The following is a 27754-nucleotide window of genomic DNA, read 5'->3' on the forward strand; positions in this document are numbered from 1 at the left end:
TATGTTGATGAATACAGTAAATCTACTGACAGTAAGTTTAAACTCAAAACACACATTTTGTTATCTTGTGCATTTTGATACTTTCATGGAAAACCTTGTCCACCAAAAGAGCTGAAGGTTGAGCTGAACCTGCTCTATCAAGATGTGAATATCTGATTTTACATCACGATAGATCTCGCCATGTCTTCCTCAGGGGTTTGGTACATTTTGTAAAACAACAGTATAAAAGTCCTGCACCTCTATGGAAACAGCACAACCATGGCTAGAAGTAGAGAGAACTCAAAATATGTTTTGTGCAGTACAACATAATTACAACGCCATAAATCACATAAAAATATATTTTTTATTGAAGTTGAATTGCTTTAATCATTTCTTTTCCAAAAATGGAATCCATATATCCAACATTTTGGCAAGTGTCCACAAGTGTTACCAATGTTGGGAATACAATGGAGGCTTCACGTGCCATATATATATTCAGCTATTCATATTTGTACAACCTCTTCTTAAAGGCTCTTCTCTTCTCCTCTCCCCCTCTCCTCATTGCTCTGCAACTTGCAATTCAGTCTCACAGCAAAGTTTCACAGCATTTTAATCACGTGACTGTTGGTCTCAGCCGAATCAATCATGGCTTCCTAGTTGCGGTGAGGAGCGTAACATTTCATATTTTGAGTAAACAATTTTGTTGGGGCACAGTTATGTAAAATGTCACAATTTCAAGCTTAGTTTCAGTTTCTAACAGAAGCGTTCAACCCACACAATGTCTTCAAGGACCGTCGGAGAGATGAACATCTGACGATAAGGCAATTTTTTTGCAGCTTCTGGGCTGTGATAAACAATGTCGTTTTGCTGATTGTTTCAAGAAAACATGCTTTTTCATTCCAAAGGCAGGTTTTGGGGTTTGGAAGCTACCTCCATATAAACAGCCAAACAAAACCTATCTACATCTCCATCTCAAGACGCTCACGTGACACATTGTTTTATTTCCAATGCCACTGATCCACACTGGGGTTGTAATCTGCCCCAACATGACGACGTGCTGGGACGATGTGCCCTCTTTGCCTCCCTTGGTTTGTACCCGGGACCCCCGCTGAGAGCCCACGGTGGGCCCGAGTGATCTCGCTGTGTCCCTGTGTATGCCTACGAGGGCTGCTCTCGGCAGGAGGGCCGCAGCTATTCGAAAATATATCGTTCACGTTTCAAACATACCGACACGCTGAATTAATGTCACGTTGTAAAAATATATATATATCGTACCGCACATGCGTGTCCATTTCTTTTACGCGGTTGATTCCATGCACACCCTGTACATCACGCCACATATTGTGCATACATACGGCTCATTTACTGTCTCTCACACACTGTTATCTATTATGTACACACAAGCACTGGTTCTCCCTCTAGCTCAGCCACACCCACACACACCCACACACACACACACACACACACACACACACACACACACGCACACACACAGAGAGAGGAACTGGAGCTCTCTCTTTGAGACTGCTGGCGTGGTGATTATTCACGAGAGCGAGATGGGGGATGAGCAATCAGCGGCCAGCTCATTAATCACATTGGATGCAGACCCTTAATCTCTTCCACAGGTACAGAGCTCCTCATCGCTCCTCTAACTTCACTCTGCCTCCGTATCATTTTCCTTTCTGATGTTTTGTTTGCATCCTCTGCTATTCCTCTGCGTCTTTGTCCTTCTCAGAGTCTCTCTCACACTCTGCATTTTATTATTATTATTTATTATTATTATTATTATCTGTGACTCTGTTACTGCCTGTCAGTCTTCCTTTCCTTCTCTTAATCTGCCTCTCTCTCTCCTCCCTGTCGTCCTACTTAAAGGGCCTCCTCGCCCGGCCGCCTCTCAACTCGCTTGCTCCTCTCATAGGGCTCCATAGAAAGCCTTGTTAGGAGCATGAAGAAGGGAAAACCAGAGAGCAAGCCAATTGCAGGAAGTGTACAGTAGGAGTGTGTGCAGGATGAAGTGTGTTGCTCCATGCTGTGTTAATAAGGCAACGGCAGCAGTCTGGCAGCAGACCTCGCTCTTCTTGCTCTCCCTCTGAGGCGGCGGTCACAAAATAATTTGAGAATATGCTTCAGTTTGCAAACCAGGGATATGGGGGGCCGATATTGCTATTGAATGCATTGAGCTATTTCAGTAAAGACTGTGCAAAACGTGGACGTTTTCAAATGCTCAAAGTGAGCAGCTCCCGCCGTCGCCATCTTGTGAAGTGAAGACGCAATTTATATGCCGCTGAATAACAAGCTGAATAACGAGCTGAATAAAGCCTATATATATATATATATATATATATATATATATATATATATATATATATATATATATATATATATATATATACACAGCTGAAACACACCCAACTAGCTCAAAGCTGCCAAGCTAAATAAGGCTAACATGCTAGGCTATTGCTAGCCAGGCTAATTCATATTGATTTACCTGAATGTATAAATGCTGCTGGAAATAAACATCTATCTATCTATCTATCTATCTATCTATCTATCTATCTATCTATCTATCTATCTATCTATCTATTGTCACGGTTGTGCTAAGGTGCTAACCTGTAAATAAAATGATGCGAACGATCTCATTTGACTCACAGAAAGAAATGTAGAACGTGACTGACTTGTTCATTCAATTAATCTATATATTTGTTTTTACATGAAATCGTACACGGTAAGTCCATGAAAATAGATCTATGTGATTGGGACTCCATATCGTCAGATACTCAATAATAACTCGGATTTGATCTCGGGCCAAAAAACAACAACTTCCTGTGGATCCTTCCATGTGAGGTGCTTTGTGTCCGTTAGAAGTCGCTAAGAAGCACCAGTGCTGTTCTGCCACTGAATTAAAAAATAAAATGTATATGCTGAGTGCATGATGATTTGCTCAAATTGCTCCCTCCTGCTTTGTGAAAAACAACTTCTATCATCATCCCCGGAGCAGAAAGCTCAGTGCGACACGACAGACAGTTAAATTACAGTCCTGTCTTCTGCAAAATCACAGGTCTGAAAAGCAAAACAAAAATGCAAAAAGCCTGTTGCGAACCCCTTATAAAGAAAAATAATCCTGCTATTCCCCACCATTATGTGTTACTCAAGATATCTCCCACAGACGCCCTGGACCTGCAGGCATCTCTTCTTAAAGGGAATTACTTAACGAACAATTTGGCAGCAACGGGTAGCGGAAAACAGAGCGCATTTTCTGAGGAGGGTGTTGCTGCTCGGCGCCGGAGCTCATTGCAAGGTGACAGTGAACTTAACTGAGGACGAGGCTCAATAATGAACCGGCATCGGTCGGGTAATGACGGGGCAGAACACTCTTTACTGTGTCAGTCTGTCCCCGAGGCCCGCAGAAATCTTTCTATATATATATATATATATATATATATATATATATATATATATATTCTTTTTTTTTTTTAGCAGAAAGATGAGTCAAAAGGCAGCATTGAGGATTATCTGGTAGGATAAAATGTTATCTTCACACCCTTTGCTTTGATAAAACTGACATTTTAAGTGTCAAAAGGCTACAAAAGTCAGCGAGCTCTGAGCAGTTTAATGGAAACAAGTCGACAGTCTGGAGCTAATCTCTGCTCTTCATTTGGCCACGAGAGATCCAATTCATTATAGTGTACTCTCATCTGATAGCGGCATAAGATCTCTGACAATCTGGATAATCTTTCATCTTTATGGAAATAAAAGAGGCAACCGCCCGTTTCTCTCTCTCTCTTCGCCTCCTACTGTAAACCACGGAGGCATTTTCTGACAGCGTTGGCTAAATGGTCTTTCTCATATCGAAGCCCTCCCATGGGGGGTAAGAGAGATTAGTGGCTCCTGCAGCAGAACTCTGCCCTTTAGGAGCCACAACATGATCTGACCTCGGGGTCGGCCTCGATAGAGACAGAATGCACAGTGACAATAAAATCCCTGAATGTATTTATGATGCATTCATGTACCAAAAGAACAATAGCCTTATTAGAGCTGCAGCACAGATGAATAGAAGGACCAATCATTTTCTTTTCAAATAACTCTCGGGATAAACATTCCGAGTTCAAAGAGGTCAGCGGGCTCTTAGGTTCAAACTGTTGAAGCAGTGAGAGAAAAACACCAGATACTGTACTGGGGGTTTGATTTGTTACAGTATAATAAAAAAAGATTGTTTTTTTCCTCACAAAGAGAGAGGTCAATGTTTGGCACGGCACAACGTGAGACAGAAACAGAAGCTAATGAGACGACATCTCCAGAGACAAAGGAAACTCTTTTATTTGCTCACAAACAAAAATACTGGAGCAAAGCTACGCGCTCCGTTTGTGCATTGAATGCACCATCGCCCGAACTAATGACTGCCGTTGGACAGTTTAGTTTCACATACAGGAGAATATGAGTGATAAATATCACCATTCATGCTTTCGGTTACATTTTCCATATAGGAATATATAGTAATTCTAAGTGAGTTAATACCGGTGGTGGGCTGTCAGGGCCTGCTAAGCTTTCACTGCTGGCCTAAACAGAATTACAAAGTTATAGCTTGTGGTGGCAGGGGCGTGGTTAGCGCAGCTGCAGAGGGGGAGGGGAGAAGTGACTCAGGGAACAGGTGCTGAGATGAGGTGTGATCAGTGTGATCAGCCTCAGCTGGGTGCAATTGTTTGTGTGTGTGTGTGTGTGTGTGTGTGGGGGGGGCTGTGTCTCCCATATAAGCAGTGGCTGAGGAGGAGTGGAGAGACAGGTAGCAGAGACGGTGGAACGGCTGACAGTCGAGGAAACGACGACCCAGACATACCGGCACTTTACCTGTCAAAAATAAAGCTTGTTACGGACCTGCCAACTACGGTGTGCTGCCCTCTTTGTGCTGCCTGATACTCGTGGGGTAACATGGATAGTTACATAACTATTTTCTAATTTAATTGTTTTTCACAAATACACTACATGTATTATCATATTTTTTCCCTATCAGCTTATTTTCTCATTGTACAGCTCCTGTCTTCCTCTGTTGCTCTGCTTCCAACCTTCAGCCTGCAGCAGTGCAGCTTGTTTTAAGGAGAGTTTCATCCAATCAGATGTTTTCTCTCCTGTGTCTCTGTCAGCAAAGCAGTTTAAGCAGGCCTTTGCAGATTAAAGTACCCTGGGAGTGGAAGCTGTGGTTTCATGGACAAATCAGATCTTTAGTTTGACAAGCTGGGTGTATTCTTTGATGTACCAGGCCTGTGAAATGGCGTGGAGGTATGATTGGTCAGTTTCCCAGCGTGACCATTTACATGCGCTGTGATTGATCAGTGTGTCAACAGAAAACTACCTTGCAGCAGAGTTCTGCTGCTGGATTTGTACTGCCAGCACAAGAATAATTCAGGCTGAAACGAGAAAAGTTATGACATGTTTTGCTTGTTTTAACACTTAATGGCTGAAGGAGGAGAGTCGGACTTAGTGGGGGATTTACTTTATGCCTTTCTCATGGAGGGTTGGGCAGGTTTTGGCATTGACGGTCCTCACTGAAGCACGCAGATGAACTGAACAACCACGTCATTGAACTGTGTTAAGAAGAATGGACTTTGTCTTTATTAAGTGAACATCATCGGTTGAGTGAACAGCTTTTTCTGCTTTTTGTGTTTGTTTTTTTCACCCTGCTTGGCTCTCTGCTGGGTCCCACCTCCACAGCTAAGCTAAGCTAGCTCGCAGCGTGGAGGTGTTGGGAGACCTCTGCTGCCAGACCTGTAAGTCGCTTTGGATAAAGGCGTCAGCTAAATGAAATATAATGTAATGTTTTCCAAGCCACCTCGGGTGTGGGTGCATCGTTGTTCGGTGCCGGCGGTGTGGCTGCTTTTTCGGCTGCAGAGAGATGCGGTGCTTCAGAGCCGCAGTTTAGTTGGATTTTTTTGTCATGTTTTGTTATAACGCTAAGCTATTATATCGAGTACTTGGACAGTTCTCTACGAAGCAGTGTTCTGATGTAAGTTTCTGGGGCTTTTATTGTGAAGGGAAAAACGGAAGGAGGGGAAATGTTCTAGTGAAGTGTGGAGTGAGAATGAAAGTGGTTGCCGTCTTTTGCAAACTACGTAGCACTGTGTTATTTTATTAATAAAGTGAAGCATAGGAGCAAAATAAACCCTCGGATACATAACTAAATGTGACTGGTTCTTGTTGATTGTTTTGCATTGTCCGTTAATGACGCAGCATCCTGTCATGCACGTATTTATGTAAACAATATCAGATGGCATTGAAGGCCTAGGTCCAAAATGCACGGCCCGGCACTGGTTAATACATATTGTTATGCAGCAACACCTGTGGCGTTCCTGCCGCTTCAAAACAAAAACACTTAAATGAGCTGCAGCTCCAGCACAGTGTTAACTCTGGAGGACATCGCCAGACTTCGGCTTCAGTTCTCAGACGTCCTACAAACAGCCACAGCGCCACCATGTCGCTCTATAGTGTCTCACATCCGGATACATTGTCAATGTAGGAATGTGCTTAACTTAAAAATACAACTATGACTTCTAGATGACTGCTGCACGCCTCAACCAACCAGTCAAGTTGCAGTTTCCTTCCATGTCTGTCCAAATGTCATCACTTCTTCATTTTTGAGGCATTAGTGTGACATTGCCATAATTCGCTAAACATTCTTGAGGTATGGACGAAATTCTAGTCTGTTTAACCTAGAGTACAGAGGAACGTTTTTCTAAAATGTGAAAAAAATTATTACAATGAAAGTTGCTTATGATCCAAAATAAGGATCTCTGATGGCGCCACCTCTGCAGTTTAGTCTGGTTGGGCGATATGCACTATATACACTATAAACTGTGAAAGAGATTTGTTTTGATGGGTAATGTTACTATGTTGGTACATATCTGTGACACCCTCCCCGCTTTATACAACATCTTTCAACTACGGACCCTTAGTTTGAAACACATGGACGTGAAAGCCTAGCGATTGTGACAATATTTCATCAAGAGTTTCTTTGGAAGCATTAAAGACATCGTTCAACTATTTTCATTGGCTGAGTAGTATACATGTAAAAGCAATTTCCTATTTGAAGTGCAACTCGGAATAATAAAGAACATAAAGCACGAAGCAGTTAAATGCTACGGAATAAAAGAAGCCTCTGAAGAAGAGAACATTCTCTTACAACCGACTTATGTTAGATCCCCTGAGTACAAACAGTACACCAGTATGCATGATGTATAACAATGTTCTTACTTTTAAACGCTGTACATCTGTTGAAAGTGTCGTGTCCCTGAACTGATTTTATAACACTCTCATAAAAGAACATTTCATAAAAAATTAAAAGACATTTTTATCAGGTAAAGATCACTCTATTAAGACGACTAGATTTTGAACAACTAATCTTTCTTTTTTCCGTGTCTCTTCACACTCTCACGTACCAATTGACCAGCATAACATATCTTCCCTCGTTTCTTTCACATCTTGGTAAAATGTGGGCTCATTAATTAGCAGAACAGTGAACTAAGCATGCGTTGTAACATCGCACCATAAAGATCTTTGGATATGCTTTTGTTAAAAATCAAACTATTGAATTGTCTAACCACTAACAGGGTTTCTGAAACACTGCTGATGAGTTGATGAAGTTGATTCATTGCGCCATAATTTCCGCTGTAGGTCTCTCTCTCTCTCTCTCTCACTCTCTCAATGAATTATGGAAGAATAAGGTGTGTCTGCAGCATGCATACGCCACACTACAAAACTATTATGGATCCTCTAAGTATGACAGGTTTTTTGTAAATAATTATGAAAGTTTCAGGCTAAATTCCTGCACACTTAATGATTAAACACTACTAAGGCAGCCCAGACCCTGGAGGGCGGACCGTTGGCTTGGATTCGTCCCCAACTGGACTCCTTTCACACGGATGTGACCCTCAAGTTACATGAGACCTGTGTGCTTATAGGAGATAGTAAATGCTAATGTTCGTCTCACGGCAACAATGCACGCGCGCCCAATTTAACCAACGGCGTTCAACAACTCTGCAACGCTGTAAAAAAGCTGAGCCGAGGCAGATTCAGATCTTCTTGTGATCGGAGTCCATGTGAGATGAGAATCATGAAGTGTTTTCAGAAGGCACGACACGTCCGTACGTTGATGTTCACTTTCTGGCTCTTCTCTATGTTTTTTTTTTTTGGCCTCGGCTCTTTCTGTCTGAATTTGTGGGAAAAAAGTGTTGGATCCAAATGCTGCCAGCACCAAATGTACAAAGGAAGCAGCGTAGACCTTCATCTGACAATAAACAATGCAACTAGAAAGACACACTCAGCAGAGCACAGATCTGTGCCAGGTGTGTCCAAAAACAGAATTGGTTAGCCTACCAGTCAACCAGTCTATTAATTTACCAGCCTACCAGTCTACCAGTCTACGGCACCACTTCCACCCTGAAGCTGTGTCGTGGCATCAGACTCAAAAGCCTCTGAATTATTTGGAAGGGGATTCATTTGTATTATGTCTAGCTTGTAACTGGGATTCTGGAAACTGGAAAAATAAAAACAACACAACAAAAAAAAGATACTGCATCATAAAAAATAAAAAATAAAGCCTCTGAGATTTAACCCTTCAGCCGGCTTAGCGCATGTTGTTTCAGAGAGTCGGGTTGTTGCCACAGGAGATATTGAGTAACACTAACACTCTGCTGGGAGAATAAAGACTTTAGAGATTTGTGATTTACCCACTGCTCCATCACCTTCTCTCTGTTTCAGTTTGCTGGAGCTGTCAAAGCTGCAGTTTCAAGGTCTGCTGAACAAAGCAAAGTGTGGGCGCTTGTAGAAGTAGTAATGCAATTCTAAAAGATCCGGAAGGCCCAAGCCTCCTGTACGGTATCGGAGAGGTTTGGTTTTAATGCGGTTTTGTTGTGTTTGTCCTGTCATGCTGCACAGCTGGGGTTTTTTATGTGTGGATTTACCTCCTTAAAAAAGTGACTTGTTTAGATACCTGGAGTACAAATATATAGACGCAAATATAAATGAATGGCTTCCCTATATTGCACCCGGACTCTTTGGTGATGAAGATCCTCGCAACTGAGGAGGCGCGCTTGCTTGTCGGAGTGCAAAAAGCGTATTTAATTACACCAAATTCCACGACTTCTACAGCCCGATGCTGCCAAACTCTCGCTTGGCGTTTCAGAGTAGCCACAGGAAGTTCTTTCTCAGGGAGTCAAGAGGAAGAATGACTCTAGCTCAGGGGCATGAGTGGTTGTCCCGCAACTGCAAGGTACCTGGTTCGATCCTGGTTCGATCATGTGCTTGTACTCACCTTGTTGGTTGGTCTTCCATGAATTTGCTGCTATATTCTTTTTTACTCCTATGCAAGAAAACCTTTTATTTATTTATTTTGTATTTTCCTTTTGCTGCTGTTTATCTCCTTTGTTCCGAGAGAACATTTTCAAAGCTGATGAAGGTGGATGCTGGAGGGGATTGCTCTTAGGAGATGAGAGGAGAAAAGAAGGAGGATGAGTTCCACTCCCATTCGAGCACATGCAAACACACATCCATATGGACACACACTTGTTTAAAAAAAAAAATTAAAAAAAGGGAAAAAAAGGGGGGGGGTGTTGCTCCACCAAAGAGGCAGGAGAAAGAGCAAATCAATGGAGGCATGAAAATTAATTATTTCCTCGCCAGAGAGGGAGTTCGAGGAGAGAGATAAAAGCCGACCACATGCTGCGCCGCTAACAGCCCGGGGGGCTGATGCCTGGGAACTATGGCGCGTTGGAACACACTCGCTGCCCGCGGGACCCGCCGGGTGCAAAGGAAGAGAGGAAAAGGGGAAAAAAATAGAATTAAGGAAAGCCGCTAAAAGATGGGAAGAGGAAACGTTGGAAAGGGTAACAGGTCAAATCAAAAAGCCCCTTGGGTCCCTGCAAAGCGTGATTTACACCTCCGTGGCTAATTAGAGACATGAAGATGAAATTAAAGTGGTGGAAATGAAAGAAGGATAGATACATGGAGACGAGGTGTAATTATGAGAGATATTAGATATCTGGTGGAACAGAGATCGTGTCACCGATGAGGAGTCGTGTCGTCCTAATGAGCCTCACATGATGTTCAGATGTACCGTGAAATGTTCCCCCCCATTGCAGCCGGTCTGTGTTCAGGAGGCCAGATCCCTCCGATGACGAATGAATTACAGGCACACTTAATGGCACTTTATTGCACTTTATTGCTCCGTGTTAAACATTCCTCTCTGCAGACGTTTGTCTAACTCCTCTCTTTGTTCTTCCTCGACAAAGACGTCCCGCTGAGATTCTCCCCTAACTTAGGTGCTTGATTTAGATTAAGCGTTTACAGCTAAATAAACAAGTTGCGGGAGGTACACCAATATATATATATATATATATATATATATATATATATATATATATATATATATATATATATATATATATGGGATGCATTAGGACCCAATCTGCTTGCGCCTGATTATTTTAATGTTACTCTATTACACGCAGTGTAACCTCAACTGAACTTCTTATTCCTTTTTTTTAAATTTCTCTGCAACTGTTACAGTTTTATACATCATCTATCTGTGATGTTAAATACCTTTTACTCGCTGTAGTAATTTAGATTTTGGGTGCACTGGCTTTCCCCTAACTTGCCTCATCTGCTTCATTTATTAATTCACTTATTTCCTAAAAATTTGTCTCAATATCCCTCTGAGAGCTGCCGTTATTTTTAGGTCTAGGAGGACAGAGCCAATGCAACGGAGCGGGAAGAGCAATGGAGCGGGAAGAGCAACCCAGCGGCTTTTTGCCAGTCGAGCAGAAATCTCTTTATAATTGAAGCCTGAACTTACTTCGTCAACGTATTGTGACTTTATAGAAGTTTTGGCCATGCAACCAAAGAAATAAGAAAAAGATTATTAGAAAAAGCAAAGTGTTGAGGGTGTAATTTTAATGCAATCTGCACCTTCAATCTCCGTTTAATTAGCCAGTGGGAGAGTTCTCTCTGTGTTTCAGGCTAATTTAAGATCCATATCAACACCTGCACCAACAGGTGCGTGTGTTTCATCAGTAGGTCGGATCGTGCGGTTTATAGTTCTGTCTCCTCACAAGTTTGGCTGATGCTTGTCTGGCAACAGATATTTTATAAAGTGATACTGAGCACGACTTGAAACATGACACCACCAACATAAGCCTAAATGTAGTGCTCGGGTGTAAACGAGGACCGCAGGGTTCCCTTCTCACAAAGTGCACAAGATCTCAGAACATTGCGGGGACGATGCGGAAGAAAAAAGTTGATCTGATTCCCTTGACTAAAAGCTGATGTGATTTTATCCTTGCATTTTGGATTATTGCAGGAAAGAAGCAAGATAATCTTCACAAATGAAGACCACTTTTATGATATTTGAAGCGAGAATGCAATGAATACAAGAATGCATATACATCTCAGAACTAAATGTTATCTTCAGACCTTATTTCAGGGCTGGAACTAAAAACCTACTGTAAGTGACTTTGAGACAAGGGGAACCGGATTCTACAATAGGCGAGAATAAAAGTGAAACATCTAACTGCCATTATTTGTTCAACCTCGGAGAACTCTATAAATATCTGGGTTGTCAACAACGTTGGATTATTTTGATGAGTAATACTCTCATGTTTATAATGAATGTAAAAAGTATTGAGATGTTCCTTTACATCCCGTCTCTCAGCGACAAGGAACGTTGGTTTTATTCAATGTTGGGGATCTATTCACCTAAACTGAATTACTCTATGTTGCTCAGAATTAATTAAACAAAAATAAGTTGTCACAAGGAATAAAACTGGTGGGAGACCCCGGGGAAGACCGAGGACACGCTGGAGGGATTATATCTCCCGGCTGGCCTTGGAACGCCTCGGGATCCCCCAGAATGAGCTGGAAAGTGTTGCGGGTGAGAGGGAAGCCTGGGTCGGCCTGCTGAACCTGCTGCCACCGCGACCCGACCCCGGATAAGCGGCTGATAATGGATGGATGGAAGGAATAAAAGAACACCTTGACTTTCATGGAAATCTGCGTATTTGCTTTCTTTTGAGAGTCGGATTAGAAGATTGATAACCGCTGTGTGGTTCTGACGATGGAGCCCGAGGGGATCGGACCACCGGCATCTCACGCTGATGACGAGATTCCAACTGTCGTCTTCACATTTCCGTTCGTGTAAGAATTAAATAAACAAGACACAAAGAAATCATCAATACGTTTTCGAGGTGGAAAAGTAAATTACATTTTTTTTTACTTAAGAGAGAGCCAAGCTTGCCTCCAAATCTTTATGCTAAGCTAGGCTAATCGCCTCTTGGCTCCAGCTCCATATTAAAATGTTCAGACATTAAGAATGACATTCAAAAGGGATCAAAATGTAGTTTCCTGGTGAACACGACTCCAATAATGACGACAACAAAGTCGACCTTTCAGACGCACTGCACTTTTTTGTCACACTTTTTCTGCGTGTGCGTCTCGTCGAGCAGATGTTGAGGAAGACGTCTCCGCTGAGGGTTTTCATACTGAAGAGCGCTTCGTGGGCCTCTGATGCTGCACATATTGCCTGTCTTTGTAATATCAAATAAATTCATGGACCACAGTCTCCAGATATCCTTCAAGGAGAATTATTTTTTTTCGTTGATGCAGACAAATACATCTTTGCTTCTTTTTGTATTAAGCGCCACAACAAGAGAGCATCCGAATATCCTTTTATTTTACCCTTTGCACAACACATGTCCACCTGACTGTAGTGTTTATACATCCTTCATCCCGCAACATAAGATGAAGGGATGGGTCCACAATATTTATTATTATTTAATTGTTGTGACAGATATAAAATGGAGTTTCCTGATCTGCAATTACGTTGTACACTTTTTATTGATTTTTTTCTAGCATTGGTTGTCGATGTGTCTGGCTTCCTGTGTAGCGAGCTGGCATGATGTACATCATCTTTCTGGGGGGTGACATTCAGACATTCGACAGGTGGCCTGTATAAACTGAAATAAAATGGTGGTAAGAATGAGAGGATTGCAACTTTGGGTTCCAAGGGATCCCCGAGGGCAAAAGTGCACAACATTCATTAGTATGTAATTGTTAAAGTAGGTTCAATTATGGAGGATTATTATTTATGTCTGATTTATGTTCCTGTTTTTCTGTCCTTGTCTGATTATTCGTATAGTTGGTTGTTATGCTGTGATGTATTCTTTTTTATTTATTTAGTTTTTTGTTGTCTAGTTTGAGGTAATGTGTAAGTTGTATAAACTTAAAATGAAATTATTCTGCACCCCCTCTCCTCTCCGGGGAATTACAGCTGCATCGGCTAAGTGTTGCCATGATGACACACTTGGCTTCTCTCACTATATTGCAAGCGAGCGCCGGATGACCACTGCATGGCTGTCAGGTGGCGTGTCCGTGTGACCGCCCGGTGAGTGACGGGTGAGTAAACAGGACGCGGCTAAAAATAAATGCTGAGAGCTGAGAGATGAAGCTGAAGCGTTTTATGCTTTAATACTTTTGTCCGATAAATGGGAACATGTTTCCACTTTCTATTGATGTCGATTGATACTGGAAGATTATTTCAACTGTATCCTGTTGACGGAAACTGTTTTATCTGCTGCTCTCAACATGGAAAAGTCCCTCTTTTTCGTAGCATGAGTAGTTTATATGGAGAAGGTCTCAGTGGTCACGGATCTGATTTGTCTGATGAAAAATCCCTTTATTGTTTGCAAAATAATGAAAACAATTGTGTCCCAGTCCCAATCCCAGCAGCAAACTAAGCAGAGATCACCTGGAACAAGCATCCCTTAAATCTCTCCCACATTGCATCATGGGAAGGTGCAACCGAGGCCTCCAACAGCCCTATACCCTTTACTGCAGCAACTGCCTCTGGGTAATTAATTACCCGGGAACAGAGACGGCACTCGGTCGCTGCCAAAAAGACTCACACCGGCAATTAGCGGCGTAGCTCCATTGAGTGGTAATGAGGCATCAGGCACTAGCTAGGGGAGAGCAAGGGCAGGGAGGAAGGGAGGAGAGGAGAGGAGAGGAGAAGAGAGGAAAGGAAATGGCAAGGAAGGGGAAAGGGAGGAAAGGGAAGGGAATGAAATGAAAGGAAAGGGGGAAATAGTGAATGAAAGGAAAGGGGGAAATAGTGAAGGAAAGGAAAGGGAAGAAAAAAAGGGAAGGAAAGAAAAGGAAAAAGGACATGAAATAGCATTTAAGAATAGAAGAGAAAGCATTACAGAGGGAGAAGACACAAAGGAGAAAAGCTGAGGACGTGGGAGATAAAAGATGGACATAATACAATAGAGCGATGATGTCGTGTGGGTAAAGAACCTCGAGACCCCCGGTTCAGTCTCTTTGTTGTTAAGAGCTTAGCTGGAGGTCTCTCGCCCTCCCGGCTGTCAGAGAAGCGACAGGCTCCTCTTGTATAACTGAAATCTGATCTCAGAGAGATCATTTGTGCAGATTAAGGGCAAACTTGAGGAACATGAAAGATCAAACCCTGACAGGAGCTGCCAGGCAGCCAACACGGAGATGCTATCTCGCTGTAGAGGCATCCAGACTCTCCTTAAAAAAAAAACTCCATTAGATACGTACGAGGTGTACAACGGCGAGACGGAGCACAGCGGGAATAACAGTGTATCCCGTTGCACCGGCTGCACCTTTTATTCAATTCAGACGAAATATTTCAAAATGCGATGAATTTCCGTGCTGCTGAAATGTCAACCCTGTCTCTTTACGTGCAAATAGGGACATTTGCAACAGGAAACACATTTTGGACTAAATGTCTGGAATTGAAGCATGAGACAAGACAGTTTACTTCATCAACATTTTACTAAAACCACCAACGAGACACAGAGCACTTAAGTCCACATGGAAGGGGGAAACAATCCATCGCTTTCATTGATATTGAGTGAAGCAGCATTCCTTTTGTCTGCTTACAAACAACAGAAACATACCTAAAAGCTGCTGTGTGGAGGGATCAACTACCAACAGGGTAATAACCCCAGAACTACATTTTGATCAGCTGCTTGACCAATAAACGGAGGATACGAGCGGTAAGACGCGAGGCATCAGGAAGAAGAATCTATTCTTAAATCAAATTATTTATTTTTTTACCTTAAGTTTATTGTAATTCTGTGTGGAAGGAGGACTTAGCAAAACAAGCTTTTCTTTGTATGGATACATGCCTGCTATCTATTCATATGACAATACAAATATATCTTGAATCTCTTGAAAAATGTCTGTTTAAGCCCAACTATATTTCTGTAAATTACGGTAAAGCATCTTGTAAATATGCAACATGTGGTATAGTGGATTGTCTGTATTTCTGCCTGAACCTATAACCACATGAGGGATTCAGGATGTGAACCCTGCACCATGCTCCTAAATCCAGCCGGAGAACATAATTGGGGCAAAGATCATGTGTTATTGATAAAAACAGATTAATACAATATAATTTCTCGGGGAAAGGATTGGAAGTGATGAGTTAACTCATTGATCAATAAACAGAAAGGTTGCCCTCTGCCACGGTGACTCTCTGAATACCTCAGAGACACATGCCGATCGACTGCAGATGTGGAGATGCAGATTCATGCTCAGAGTGTGTGAGTTCATCTATTGTGCGTTCAAGAGGCGTTTGTAACGCACACACGGTGTAAACTAAACTCCCTCTTGAGATTAACACAGTTGACAGTTGTACAAAGAACATTGTATTCATTTCCCATCCACTAATATGTTAACCCTTTTAGATCTGTAATGATGACAGTCCGCCTGATCCTTTTTTTCTTATTTATCAATAAATATTAAAAGAAATGTCATTTTGGAGCAGCAGGGACTAATATGAGACTAATAGTCAACAATCGAGCGTTAAGTATTACAACTACACATAAAATAAGGATTTTCTACAACACGTGTTTGCTGTCAAATCTAAGAGCCAATCAGCTCTCTGATCTGGCGACAGCCAGCGTTTCCCATCATGCCCTGCGCCACGCAGTCGGTGGAGAGCTACTGCGGCGGCTGGCTCTGAAATCGGGGGCCGCCTTGCTCTCGTGAGAATAACGTTGACCGACTTAATCCCGACTTGCAAGTCGGGATCAAGTCGGACACAAATCCAACCGGCATGCATTGCGCGCTCATCGCCGGCGATCGATTCTGCACAGAACTGGCTCATCTCGAACGAGCCTATTATTGTCAATCACCACGGACGATGCGCCCGCAATGTTTGGCAGCTTGAATGGATTTATTGCCAAGTGCAGGGAGGACGATGTTTTCCCCGACTTTCTTAATTACCACTGCATAATACACCGACAAGTATTATGCGCGAAAATGCTAAACATGAAAGAGATCATGGATGTGGCAACGAAGATCGCCTATTCTGTTCGAGCGAGAGCTCTTCAAAGACGGCTGTTCCGTGCGCATCTGGAAAAGGCCGACTGTATAATAATATTCTAAAAATATTAAGTCCAAACACCGTTTCACCATGACTGACCATTTGGAAGTCTGCCTGAGGCTGGCTACCAGCAGCTACTGTCCGGACTGTGCAACACTGCTGTTTCCATTCAGTGCAAGTCATCAGAGTAAAATCTAATGACCAAAAATTTACAGAATTGTATTGTGTCATAAGGGTTCATGCAGTTATGCAAGGTACGCCAATATTGTAAATATAAAGCATACTCGGTATATATATATATATATATATATATATATATATATATATATATATATATATATATATATATATATATATATATATATATATATATTTACCATTAATGTAGGTAGATCTTTTTGATTTGGTCATTTTAAAAGTAGCTCCCGAGCCAAAACAATGTGGGCAACCCTGTTTTAAAGGCGTTAAACACTGTGTAAAAACTAAAAAGTAAAGAAATGTATTTGAATTTTCATCATATTTCTCTTCTAAACAATTAAAAATGACATGACCAAAGCTTTTGAGATTACATAAATGAAATGTAACCTATTTTACATCTTCTCAAACTGTTTTGTTTGCATAAAGCATTCAGTGTCCATGTTATAGGCTTTTATATGTGTCCATGTCCAGGCGTTTTAGAGATCTGAGATCTCTATCTCCCTGAAGCAGTTCCTGTCCAGCTGAAGAAAGAACCCATTAATGCAATACTCACACATCCAGGCAGGCTTTTACAGGCAGCTAGTACACTGTTTCCTCCCCAGAATGGGCTAGCGTCTGCCATTTCCCACTTCTTTGTGTTTGTGGGGACAGGAAAGTGGCCTTTAGTGGGGGGTTTAGGTGGGCCAGCAAGTGGCTGAAATCTCAGAAACTATACTAATACTATTATTTACAACCCCAACATATGATTTCAAAAGAAAACACCACTCAAAAGGCAGTGAAAAGCAGTGAAACCCCAGTCAAACTCTCTCACCTGCTCCTGTGCAGCTGTAGCTGCGCTCTGCTCTCTTCCACCCCTCCCCGACAGACAAGCTCGCCGTCGGTTTTTTAACATTATCGTAATAGACCGCAATGTGCCGCATGGCTATAAAAAGCTACGCTTCTTAGCGTTCAGAATCCGTTGGAATTACGTCGATGCCGTAAATATTCGTACTAGAAGGGTTAATACCAAGCCAAGTGTGAATAAAACCATTAGCACATAGTGTGTGTTCTGTACGTTTCTCATTAATGTATCTGACATCTTTATTAGTTTTTTTATCAATTCAAAAGCCAAACTTCAAGTCCTGTGCTTTGACAAATGTTTTTATTTGACAAAGCACACACAGACAGACACACTAACAGAGATGTCTTCATTATAGTGAGATGTTTGCATCAACGCACTATTAAGACAATCTATGTAGTTTAATATAATTTTGCCCGATCAAAAACATATGTTTTTGTAAATCTATTAGAATAATAATGTATAACATTTTCATCTGATTAATCATTTACATGAGATGAATTCACATGTGTGTTTTTTAAGATGCAACTTTCACATTCAGTTTGTTAAAGTTACTGTGAGGAACTTTCAACTGCATGAAACGTCTTAGTGTAACACCGAAGCCTTTTATATATTATTACAGAGGCGGGCCATGGTTTTGTACATAGGCCTGCTGTCTAATGTTTAACAGCTGATCGCGGCGACCTGGCGGTCGGGAGATCCAGAGGGAGGAGGATAGCTCAGCTCTCGGCAGCAGCAGCGTCCTCGTCCTCGTCCTCCTCCTCCGGATAGTGTTGCTGGACCCACTAGAGGCAAGGGGGGCAACGGGAGAACCAGAACCAGGACTGAGAAGACCAGACTGTCAGACCGTGCTGCAGTAAAATGAGAGGTTTTCTAAAGGGACCCTGGTGCTCAGAGACACTACCACCTTAGTCCACAGGGTGCGCCAGCATCAACACTACATGAAAGCTCCTTGTCGTAAAGAGCAACATACAGTACAAACACACATGAACACACACACACACACACACACACACACACACACACACACACACACACACACGTGTATACATCCTTCTCTTCAACCAGTGCACCTGTTCGTGTTCCTTTGTCTGACAGCGGCTGTTTTTCCTCTTCCTCTCACCAGCAAACCAATTACAAGCATCTCATTTTCTTTCCAGTATTTTTCACTTTCTCTCGTTTCTATCCAGAGAGAAGAGAGGCCCTCCCTTCCTTGTATCAACACTTCCTCCATTTCATTCCCTCTCCTCCTCCTCATGCCGTCCGGCTTTTCCCATTACAATTTTTTTGCTACTTCACACTCTCCATTAATCTACCCCGCTGAGTGGCCCTGCCGGTGCAGCACAGAATCTCCATATGATTCCACTATTATCAACAAATAGACTCACAGAGGAGGAAGAAACCTAGGGAGGCAGGAGCTGCATGTGGGGGCAAGATTGAGAAACAACGGGAAAAATAAATAAGCTCACCTGCTTCTAATTAGACGCTCACCAGCTGTGGTGTGTGTTTTTTTTACAGTTAAGTGAAAAGCAGGACCAGTGTCTCATTGCACGGCCCCGTAACGGCTACTGGTTCTGTTAACATACACCACAGCTTTATAGCTACTCGCTCATGTAAATATAAGTTGATTAAATGAAGATAAACTTCATTTAATCAATCTGATGAAAACAAAAAAAGAGGAAAACTGGAAAACAGAAAAATATTATCTAGAGATCTATCAAAAATAATAACAAATGTAAACCCATGATGATGGCTGACCAGTGGGGCGGGGTTTGCGCTCGGCTCAGAGGGAACGGAACGAGGGGGTGGTTCAGGGAACAGGTGTGAGCATGAGGTGTAATTGGCCTCAGCTGGGGGCAATCTGTGTTTGTGTCTCTCCCCAATACAAACAGTAGTAGCGGCTGTAGAACGGGAGAGCTGGAAGTGGAGTGGGAACGGCCGAGACAGCTGAAGCAGCCGGACGACAAGGCGGGTGCAGTCAGGGAGAGTGCACATTGAAATAAAAGACATTAATAAGCAAGCCAAGTGTGTTGCCCCCTTTTGTGCCTGGTCAAGACGCACAAGAGTAACAGGTTCCTGTTATAATGGCAAACAAAGAGGGAACTGAAAGATTAAGTCATGAGAATGTTTCCTTCCTTTCTTCCCTGTCTTTAAAACATCATCTCTTTCTCACAGGTCCTCTTTCTTCTTCTGTCCGCCCCCTATTTTAGATCAGACTACAGCAGTCTGTAATATCACAAGCCACTCAGAAAAAAACACAACACATAAATCCTTCTTGCTTTATAATTGTACTGTAATTTACACACCCAAAAAGGTTTTCCCTCCTGACAGGTTTAACGACACCACGGTTTCATTTCCGCCTGCATGCACGTTTTTTTTTTTCAGTCTAAAATTGTTGAAACAGAGCAGCTAATATTGATGTAGCGAGATCAGCAAGCAACACTTTCAATAAGAGATTTTTCTAGTTTGCCTTGGAATCATTTCATTTGAACAAATGACTTTTGGCGAGCGATGAGTATTGAGTAATATCGCTCCTCTACGTTCCCTTTTCTCAGCAAATACGTGCAGCGTCCACCTCGCAGGAACGAGGACAAGCGTTCTCTTAATCCACACAGCCCCCTATAATGGGGGCAGAATTCTCCTTCCTGAAGTCTCCTTCATGTGTTCATGTGTTCATATGTTCATATGTTCCATGAATCAACAACAGACCTATTGATGTCACATAGTCTGGGTCTTACAAGAGCATATAAGTCAATTTGACATGCTTAAAACACAATTCAATCAGAAATATTAACATAACCATGAAGTATGAACGAGATGTCTCAAAAACGACTTAGCGAGAGCTCCCCAAGTTATGGAAATTATGAATTTTCATCGCGCTAGCTTGATGCTACACGCGATTAGCGCACCTTTCTGTAAAGCTTATGACCTACAGATTCTGCTAGCAACATTTCAACATATCCAGCCAAACATTTTTTCGCTGGGAAAAAGCGGAAACTGAAATTGATGAAACGATAGTCCACGCGAGCTATTTTGGTCTCTAAATGACCCCCAGCTTCCGGGTAGGCCTCGTGAAATCCAGCGGGTGGTGTTCAAGTTACAGCAAGAAAGTTAGGTTCATTCAATGACCACATGTTCTGCACAAAACTCCAGAAAGGTGTTAAAGCCAGTGTTTTAAAGTCTAGCACAGATAACTCTGACTGCACGTTTACAAAAGGTTACTCAGCCGACCTAATGCACACGTCTTGTTTCATGTATCCACAAAAGACCCTCTGACATTGTGTGACCGTGTAAATTATAAGTGTGGGCTTTATATCTTTCAATAAGCTGGCTCACCCGTCGCATTCGGGGCTTACAGTGTTGTCTTTTACCAAACGGTTAATTGGAATCCGGCATCCCCTCCATCGACCGTGAGGCAATTTCCTGCACATTTATTATCGTGTAATTACAGTGGTTGTAATTCGGATACAAGGCGTCCCCCTCCTGCACGATGTTGACACTGTAGTACATGTTGGAAACCAGAGACCTATAACAACCTTTTAGAAAAGTGCAGAGTGGATGCAAAGCCATTAGGCTGTCGTCTCCGTCCCGGGAGAAGGTTGATTACTCGGCCCTGCTGGAGCGAAAGGTCGCTCTCACTGTCTTTTTGTTTGTTTTATTGCTGTAAACTCAACAACATCAAGTGTTGGACTGTTGGTCGGGGAAAAGGAGCAAACTAAGGACGTCACATTAGGTCTCTGGGAATTTGTGATCGTCTTATTTCTAACAAAAGAAAAGGCTGAAAAACAACTAGGCACAAATGCATTGTCAACTAAAATAATCATTGGGGTAGCTCACCTGGTAGCGATCCAGGTTTGAATCCCACCCACAGCCCAATTACCCAGTAGAAATGAAAATGTAATGTAAACTTTGTCCTGTCATAATGCCATTCACACCAGTGCACATAGGTCGAGACGATAGTAGAGGTGTGATTTCAGTTTCTTAGTCCTTTGGAAAAGGGACAGAAATAGCATACGCTACGGAGATATTGTGTCCGATTTTTGGCACCCTTCCTCGGGTTAGTCAGCTGATTTACCCTGCGCCATTTGACCTTGGAAGTCTCCAGTAAACCAAATATATGAAATCTTGAGAAACATTTAGGAATCTCTTCCCATCATTTTGTGATCATAACCGTATACTACACACTGCTGGTTCCTTATAACACTGAATATTTAGGAATTAATCATTATTCCACAGTTACTGATAGGATTAGAACAGCGACACAAATGTAAATGTTAGTAAATTTACTAAACTCTCCGACCTCCATCAGCTCTTATTCCCCTCTCCTGGTCCTCCACCCCATCTCACCTGCAGCACATCCCCTTATCAGGCCCTCACTAGTTAACAGTGACAGATTGTCTTTGTGTGTTACAGCCGAGCACTGCAGCGTTCCCCTTGAGTACGATCCCATATCGGCCTGTTTTCGGCCCTTTTGGATTTGTTTCCCTTCATGACTGATGTCCTGGTTCTGACCCGTCCTGAACTCGAGTAAACAGAGCTGCTCTGTCTGTCTCTGTTTCGTGCTTTTGGCTTCTTGTTCTCCGGTTCCAGTAACCGTCACAGTTTGAGTCAAATATTCTTAATAGAGGATCTAAGGAGGCAGTAAAAAAAAAAAAAAAACACTCCACAAAAACAATCTGCTGGTCTTGTTAAAGGTAGAATCGGAGGAAAAATCGATAGCAATGCAATCATCTTGGGAGTGTTCTCCAAGCAAATTCGCCTCTATTTAACTCGTAAAAAAAAAGATGGATTTGGGAGGCAATAGAACAGAGCTTTGTTGAGCGGTGCGCTTGTCGAGGGTTCGCACATTAAATAACATCAACAACACAATCTGAGCTTCTTAACCGCGCAGGTTCAGCGACTGCGGGAGCAACAATGGAGCTGCCGTCTTCTTTTTGGGGAGTAGCCAGATGAATTTGATTCTAAACATCAAAGCTGTGAAACAGACAGAACATATCAACACAGGAGAACGATGGATATCAAAGAAGGATTCCCAAACACATTTTCAAACCCTGTGTTTTGGGTTACGGGGTCTCCGAAACACGACTGCAGCTTGGATTTCAGACAATTGGCTCGGCAGTAGAGTTATCAACCAGGGAAAAAAGAAAAAAAAACCTTCTTGCATCATTTGGAGTCTGTAATAAGTCTTCTATTTTCTAAAGCTTATTTCTAAAGCATATTGTAGATTTTCACCCTGCTAGCCACACCTGCGATTCCTGGTTGCTCCGCTTCCCAAACCGCTCACTGGGAAGAGCACACACACACACACACCACCAACATTATCCAGGACACCAGATGCACCACTCAGAACTAATTACTCCCACTTGGTGGTGCCTTCCTGCAGCCCAACAGTTAACCTTGAGCGTCACCTGATCAATAGCTTGTTTTATTGGTCCCAGCTCATTTCTTCAAACGCTTGTCAAACATAAAATGCATTGACAAACACAGGCTGGAACCCTGCAGGCGGGTCCATCTCTGGATAAATACCACCGCGCTTCGTCTGCTCACCGCCTATCTGGAAGGTGAGTGGGAGTGGAAGGCGATAATGGCAGGATGGTTCCCACTAAAACCAGTCATTAGGAAGGCTAAATCAGTGGTGAGGCTTAATGGACCGCACAAGCTGAAGGTATAGAACCTTTTTTTTTTTTTAAAGGGCCACCTGCTGGGATTCATCAGCTCCATCACCGCTTTTGGATTCAGATCAGGGTTTTTTCGCCGCATTTTATGTGAAATGTTGATGCCGATAGAAATTTGTGATTATTGGTCTTAATAAGGTGGAACTCGCCTGTGCTCTCAGCTGCCGCTCAGCCTAAACCCCCAAAAGGTCATTACGGCCGTTCCAGATGCTGTAACGAGGCCGGGTCTGGGCACACGGGCCGATGGCCGATTATCAGTTTATCGGCGGCTGGAACACTTTTGTGCTCTCGGCTGCTGTGGAGAGGCGGACTGGATGGGAGGTCACCAGGTTTCTAAAATAATGACCAGAAAACCTAAAAAAAAACACTGCTGCCATTTATATTGCACGGCTTGTCAACAAAAGCAAAGTAAAATAACCAAAAGCGTCATTTTAGCAGGAAAATGTAGATGAGCAGCTCGGTTTTAAGGATGTAAAATTACAAATAATGTATTGGCAGACTGCACAAAGTACATTTTTAAAGTAGGAAGAAGAGGAGGATGAAGGACTCACGGAAAGCTGTGTAGAACTCGTGCAGGCTGAGGTGTCTGTCGTTGTTGTAGTCGTCGTAGCGCAGCAGGTCCTGCATGGTGCACTCGAGCAAGCTGTCCTCCAGGTGCTCCTTCATGGAGATCTAACACACACACACACACACACACACAAGTTCAAACACACAGCTGGACACATTTTTTGTGCAGAGAACCTCGTGGGAAGACCTGGTGATATCTGCTGTGATAGAACCATATTATGCACATTTGGTTTAAATGTAAAATGTACATGTTTTAAAGAAAGAGGTATCACACACACTTAACAGTTCAGTATATATATATATTTTTTCATGAACATGGAAAGTTTCATTCAGACTCTTAAATGTGTTAAATGTGATATTCAGAGGATAAAAAAAGACTTTTCATGTAAAGATATAGTGGAGTAGTGTGTGTGTGTGTGTGTGTGTGTGTGTGCGTGCGTGTGCGTGTGCGTTTTACCCGAGCTTCTTGGTTCTTTTGGACATATTAGCGCATGTTGATGCATTTGAGCCCTACTGGCTCGCTGCCCTGCGCTCATACGCCGGCAATAGATGGCATATATATACAGAATCATCAATGATGCATATAATTAGAGTAGTAATATTAGTACTAATAACAGCCATAAAGACGAATACTATAACAAAAGCAGCAGCAATGGATATCATAAAGTATTTAGCACCTTTAAATTAAGATACAGTATTAAAGAATCACCAAATCATCCTTGTAGTTAAAACTGTTCATGAACAATCTGTATTTTCCATATTTTTGTTAATTTCAATTGTACATTATACAAATTTGACTGCTGCTCATTAAAGCGCTGCCTTCTCATGAAAGCTTCCACATGTTGCGCTTCTAAGTGCTCCAAGTAATGATCACTCGGCTTCCAGCGGTGATTTGTAATGAAAGTGATTTTTGCATTAAATTGCCGGCCTGAATACAGTTTGCATTATAAGTCATGTTTTTGAGTGGGATTTTTATGCCAGCAATAATCAGAATAAGATTTAAATCGGACAGAAGATGGCTTGTGTTCATAAACACAGAAACTGACTTCATCCTGAGAGACTTTCCATTCCGCGTGAAAAGGGGGCGGGATAAACATGGAATCTGCTTCTGATTGCTTTCCATTTGAGAAATATCTATCTTCTATCTGCTGCACGCTGCTGCACGCTGCAGCTAATTCACAGGTGTTAATTCACAGGTGTTCCCCCGGGAAGACGCACCACTTCTGCTCCGTAAATTCAGTTGCACTATATTTTGATCAAGATCAGCGTAGTTTTGCCAATATGTATGGGGAAAAAAGCCTTTTGCTTGAAGTTATAGATCTTGTTTTATTACTTTTCCCATGCAGTTTTTAAAAAAAGTTTCCACTGTTGTTTACATATGTTTTTTGGCCCAAAGGTTATGATATACTGTAATGTAGATCCAACGTGTAAATCCTTCAATATAGCCCCCTTCATGTTCATCTCCTCCAATTGATTCTGCATGGAGGTGCTCTTGTGATTTGGCGGATGAGGGGAAGTGACTTCTGTCCTCCTCTCGCTGCCTCCAGCAGACTGCAGCCATGTGCTCAAAAATATTTCAGTGCCAAAAAAAGAGCCTCTGAGACCGTCTGGATGGATGACCGCAATTCATCTTCAAAAGCGTTGTGTCTGAAGCTGTATTTATGAATTCCTGCAGGATAATAATGTCTTATCTACAAACTTCCTGTCAACATGTCAGCATTAGTAATTGCCAGCTGTGATTGATAAAAAATATTTTGTTGGATCTTGTAGTGCAGCTCTGCCAGAGAGATTTTTTTTTCTCCTATTTCTGCAGCTAGAACTATGCCAAAAATCACTCAATCTTTTTAAATTTAAAAAAAGGTTGACAAAGCAGGTTGCCATTCACAACCGCAGAGATGTGACAGAAGACTGTGGCATTTTTTAGACTATATTTAGTTCCACTTATTAATCATCAGCTTCTAATAAGCCTGCTATTCAGCAGCATCATAAAGTCTCTCTCTTTCTCTCTCTGTCTCTCTCTCTCTCTCTCTCTCTCTCTCTTAATTTCCACATAATGAGAAAAGCGCCACGGCACAATCAGATTGTTGGAAATTAAGAGTGCGAAAGTATTTGCCAATTTGCTCATCTGGTTTAGCCTGTGGTCAGTGGCACTGCCACGGTTCACTGAGACCAAAGCATTGGCTGAGAGGAGTCTAATTAACACGCGTCTCTGATGCCCATTCTCTGATACCAGATGAGGACCACGATGATTCAATTCCCTCGCCCTGCAAATATCAATGCCAGTCCTTTCTACTGTTTCCCATCGGACCGGGGTGAGAAGACAACCTCTGAGTTTACCCACATGGTCGTGACTCTGAATCCCAAAGCCGGTGGGTTGGTTTTTGAAAAGCATGTTTTCTTCAAACAAAATTTGCCCATTCATCAAAAGCCATTATAGTCGGGTTCTCAACCTTCCCACAGTCCTTGAACACATATTGGGCGATGAACACTTACATATATATATATAAATATATATATAAAAAATATAAAAAAATAAATATATATGTGTATTTATTTATATGTATATACAAATAAATAAATATATATTAGGGCTGGGCATGTTAACACGTTATAAATACGTTAACGCAGCAATCCATTAACGCGTTAATTATTTCATCATGGTGTTAACTGCATTATTTATTTATTGCATTGGGAGGGGCTTTACGTTACACAGCATTAGGCTCGTTCGAGATGAGCCAGTTCTGCGCAGAATCGATTGCCGGCGATCGGCGCGCAATGCATGCCGGTTAGATTTGTGTCCGACTTGCTCCCGACTTGCTCTGACGTCATGCACACGTGATCAACGATACTCTCACGAGACCAAGCCGGCTGTTGATTTCAGAGTCAGCCGCCACAGTAGCTCTCCACGGACTGCGTGGCCCAGTGCATGATGGGAAACACCTGGCTGTCGCCACATCAGAGGGCTGATTGGCTCTTAGATCTGACAGCAAACACCACGTGTTGTAGAAAATCCTTATTTTATGTGTAGTTGGAATACTTAACGCTGGATTGTTGACTATTCGCCTCATGTTTAATCTGAAAACATATCTTGTGTGGTTGTTAATACAAAATCGTATTTATATAACACACATCTAAATGAGTAGTAATGTATTTCACAGGCAGACATACAAAGAACAAAGGATGCAGCTACACATACATTTCTACATAAATATATATTTACAAACACATCAATAAATCCAAACGTGATCTGTAAACTACAAGTAGACAAAAGTTCGGAATTAACAGGAAGTCATTTTTCTGTGACTCTCGTCTGGATTCCAGGCGAGGCGCAGCTCTAACGAACGAGCCTATTGATGCAGCGCATTGACGGCGCGTGTGAGCCTCCAGACGCTCCGTCGTCAGGAGAAAACACAAGTTGTATGACTACACAAGTGACTGTTGCTCTCACTGAGACTACTGGACATCGCTGTAACAGTAATCTCATAGTCACAGTTTGTAGCGTACCCCTCCGACAGATGGTCTTTAAAGACCGTAGCTTTAGCCGTTAAACGGAGCACTATGCTACTTCCGTTTCAATCCCGTTTCTCTCCTTCAAAATAAAAGCACCTTATCTCAAAACGGGAAACCAGATACATTTTGCTTACGGCAAACAAAACACATGCAACAAAAACAACCAAATTGATTGACAAACCGTGTCTAACTTTAGAACATATTGAGTTCCTCACACAGTTCATTATATTGATGAACTGTGGGTGCTGCTTCACATATTTTGACTGTTTCTGATTTATTTTTTTACATTACTGTTTGAACATGACAAAAGAAGGAGTGGCTTGTCCCTCACAGGGACCCTTACTACTGAACAGACTGTTTATCTTGTTCCCTGATAAAAGACAAGTGTTTCTTCTGGTACTTGTTCATAAAAAAGAAAATAAAACAGTTTTATATACCGTTGTTAACTTGCTGTTGCTCCAGAGTGCCTGTTATATTGTTCTGATAACATTACTTTAAAATAAAAGCGCGCAATACACTAGTTTTTTACTTCATTATTGAATTTGGCGCATAATGCGATTAATCTCAGAAAAATCATGCGATTAATCGGTTACA

The 27754-nt window shown here is 42.1% G+C and overlaps 1 protein-coding gene across 1 annotated transcript in view; it reads right to left on the reverse strand.

Annotated features, from left to right (window-relative positions):
* Positions 1 to 27754, reverse strand: part of fstl4 (follistatin-like 4) — a gene marked incomplete at its 5' end in the record, with an annotated part of 204905 nt that overhangs the window by 35087 nt on the left and 142064 nt on the right. The window contains one exon of the mRNA XM_079214541.1: positions 23635 to 23755. Coding sequence (XP_079070667.1) covers positions 23635 to 23755 — 121 coding nt within the window. The remainder of the gene's footprint in view (positions 1 to 23634; positions 23756 to 27754) is intronic.

Source organism: Taurulus bubalis (assembly GCF_910589615.1).
Source record: "Taurulus bubalis genome assembly, chromosome: 2".
In the NCBI taxonomy this organism is placed as follows: domain Eukaryota; kingdom Metazoa; phylum Chordata; class Actinopteri; order Perciformes; family Cottidae; genus Taurulus; species Taurulus bubalis.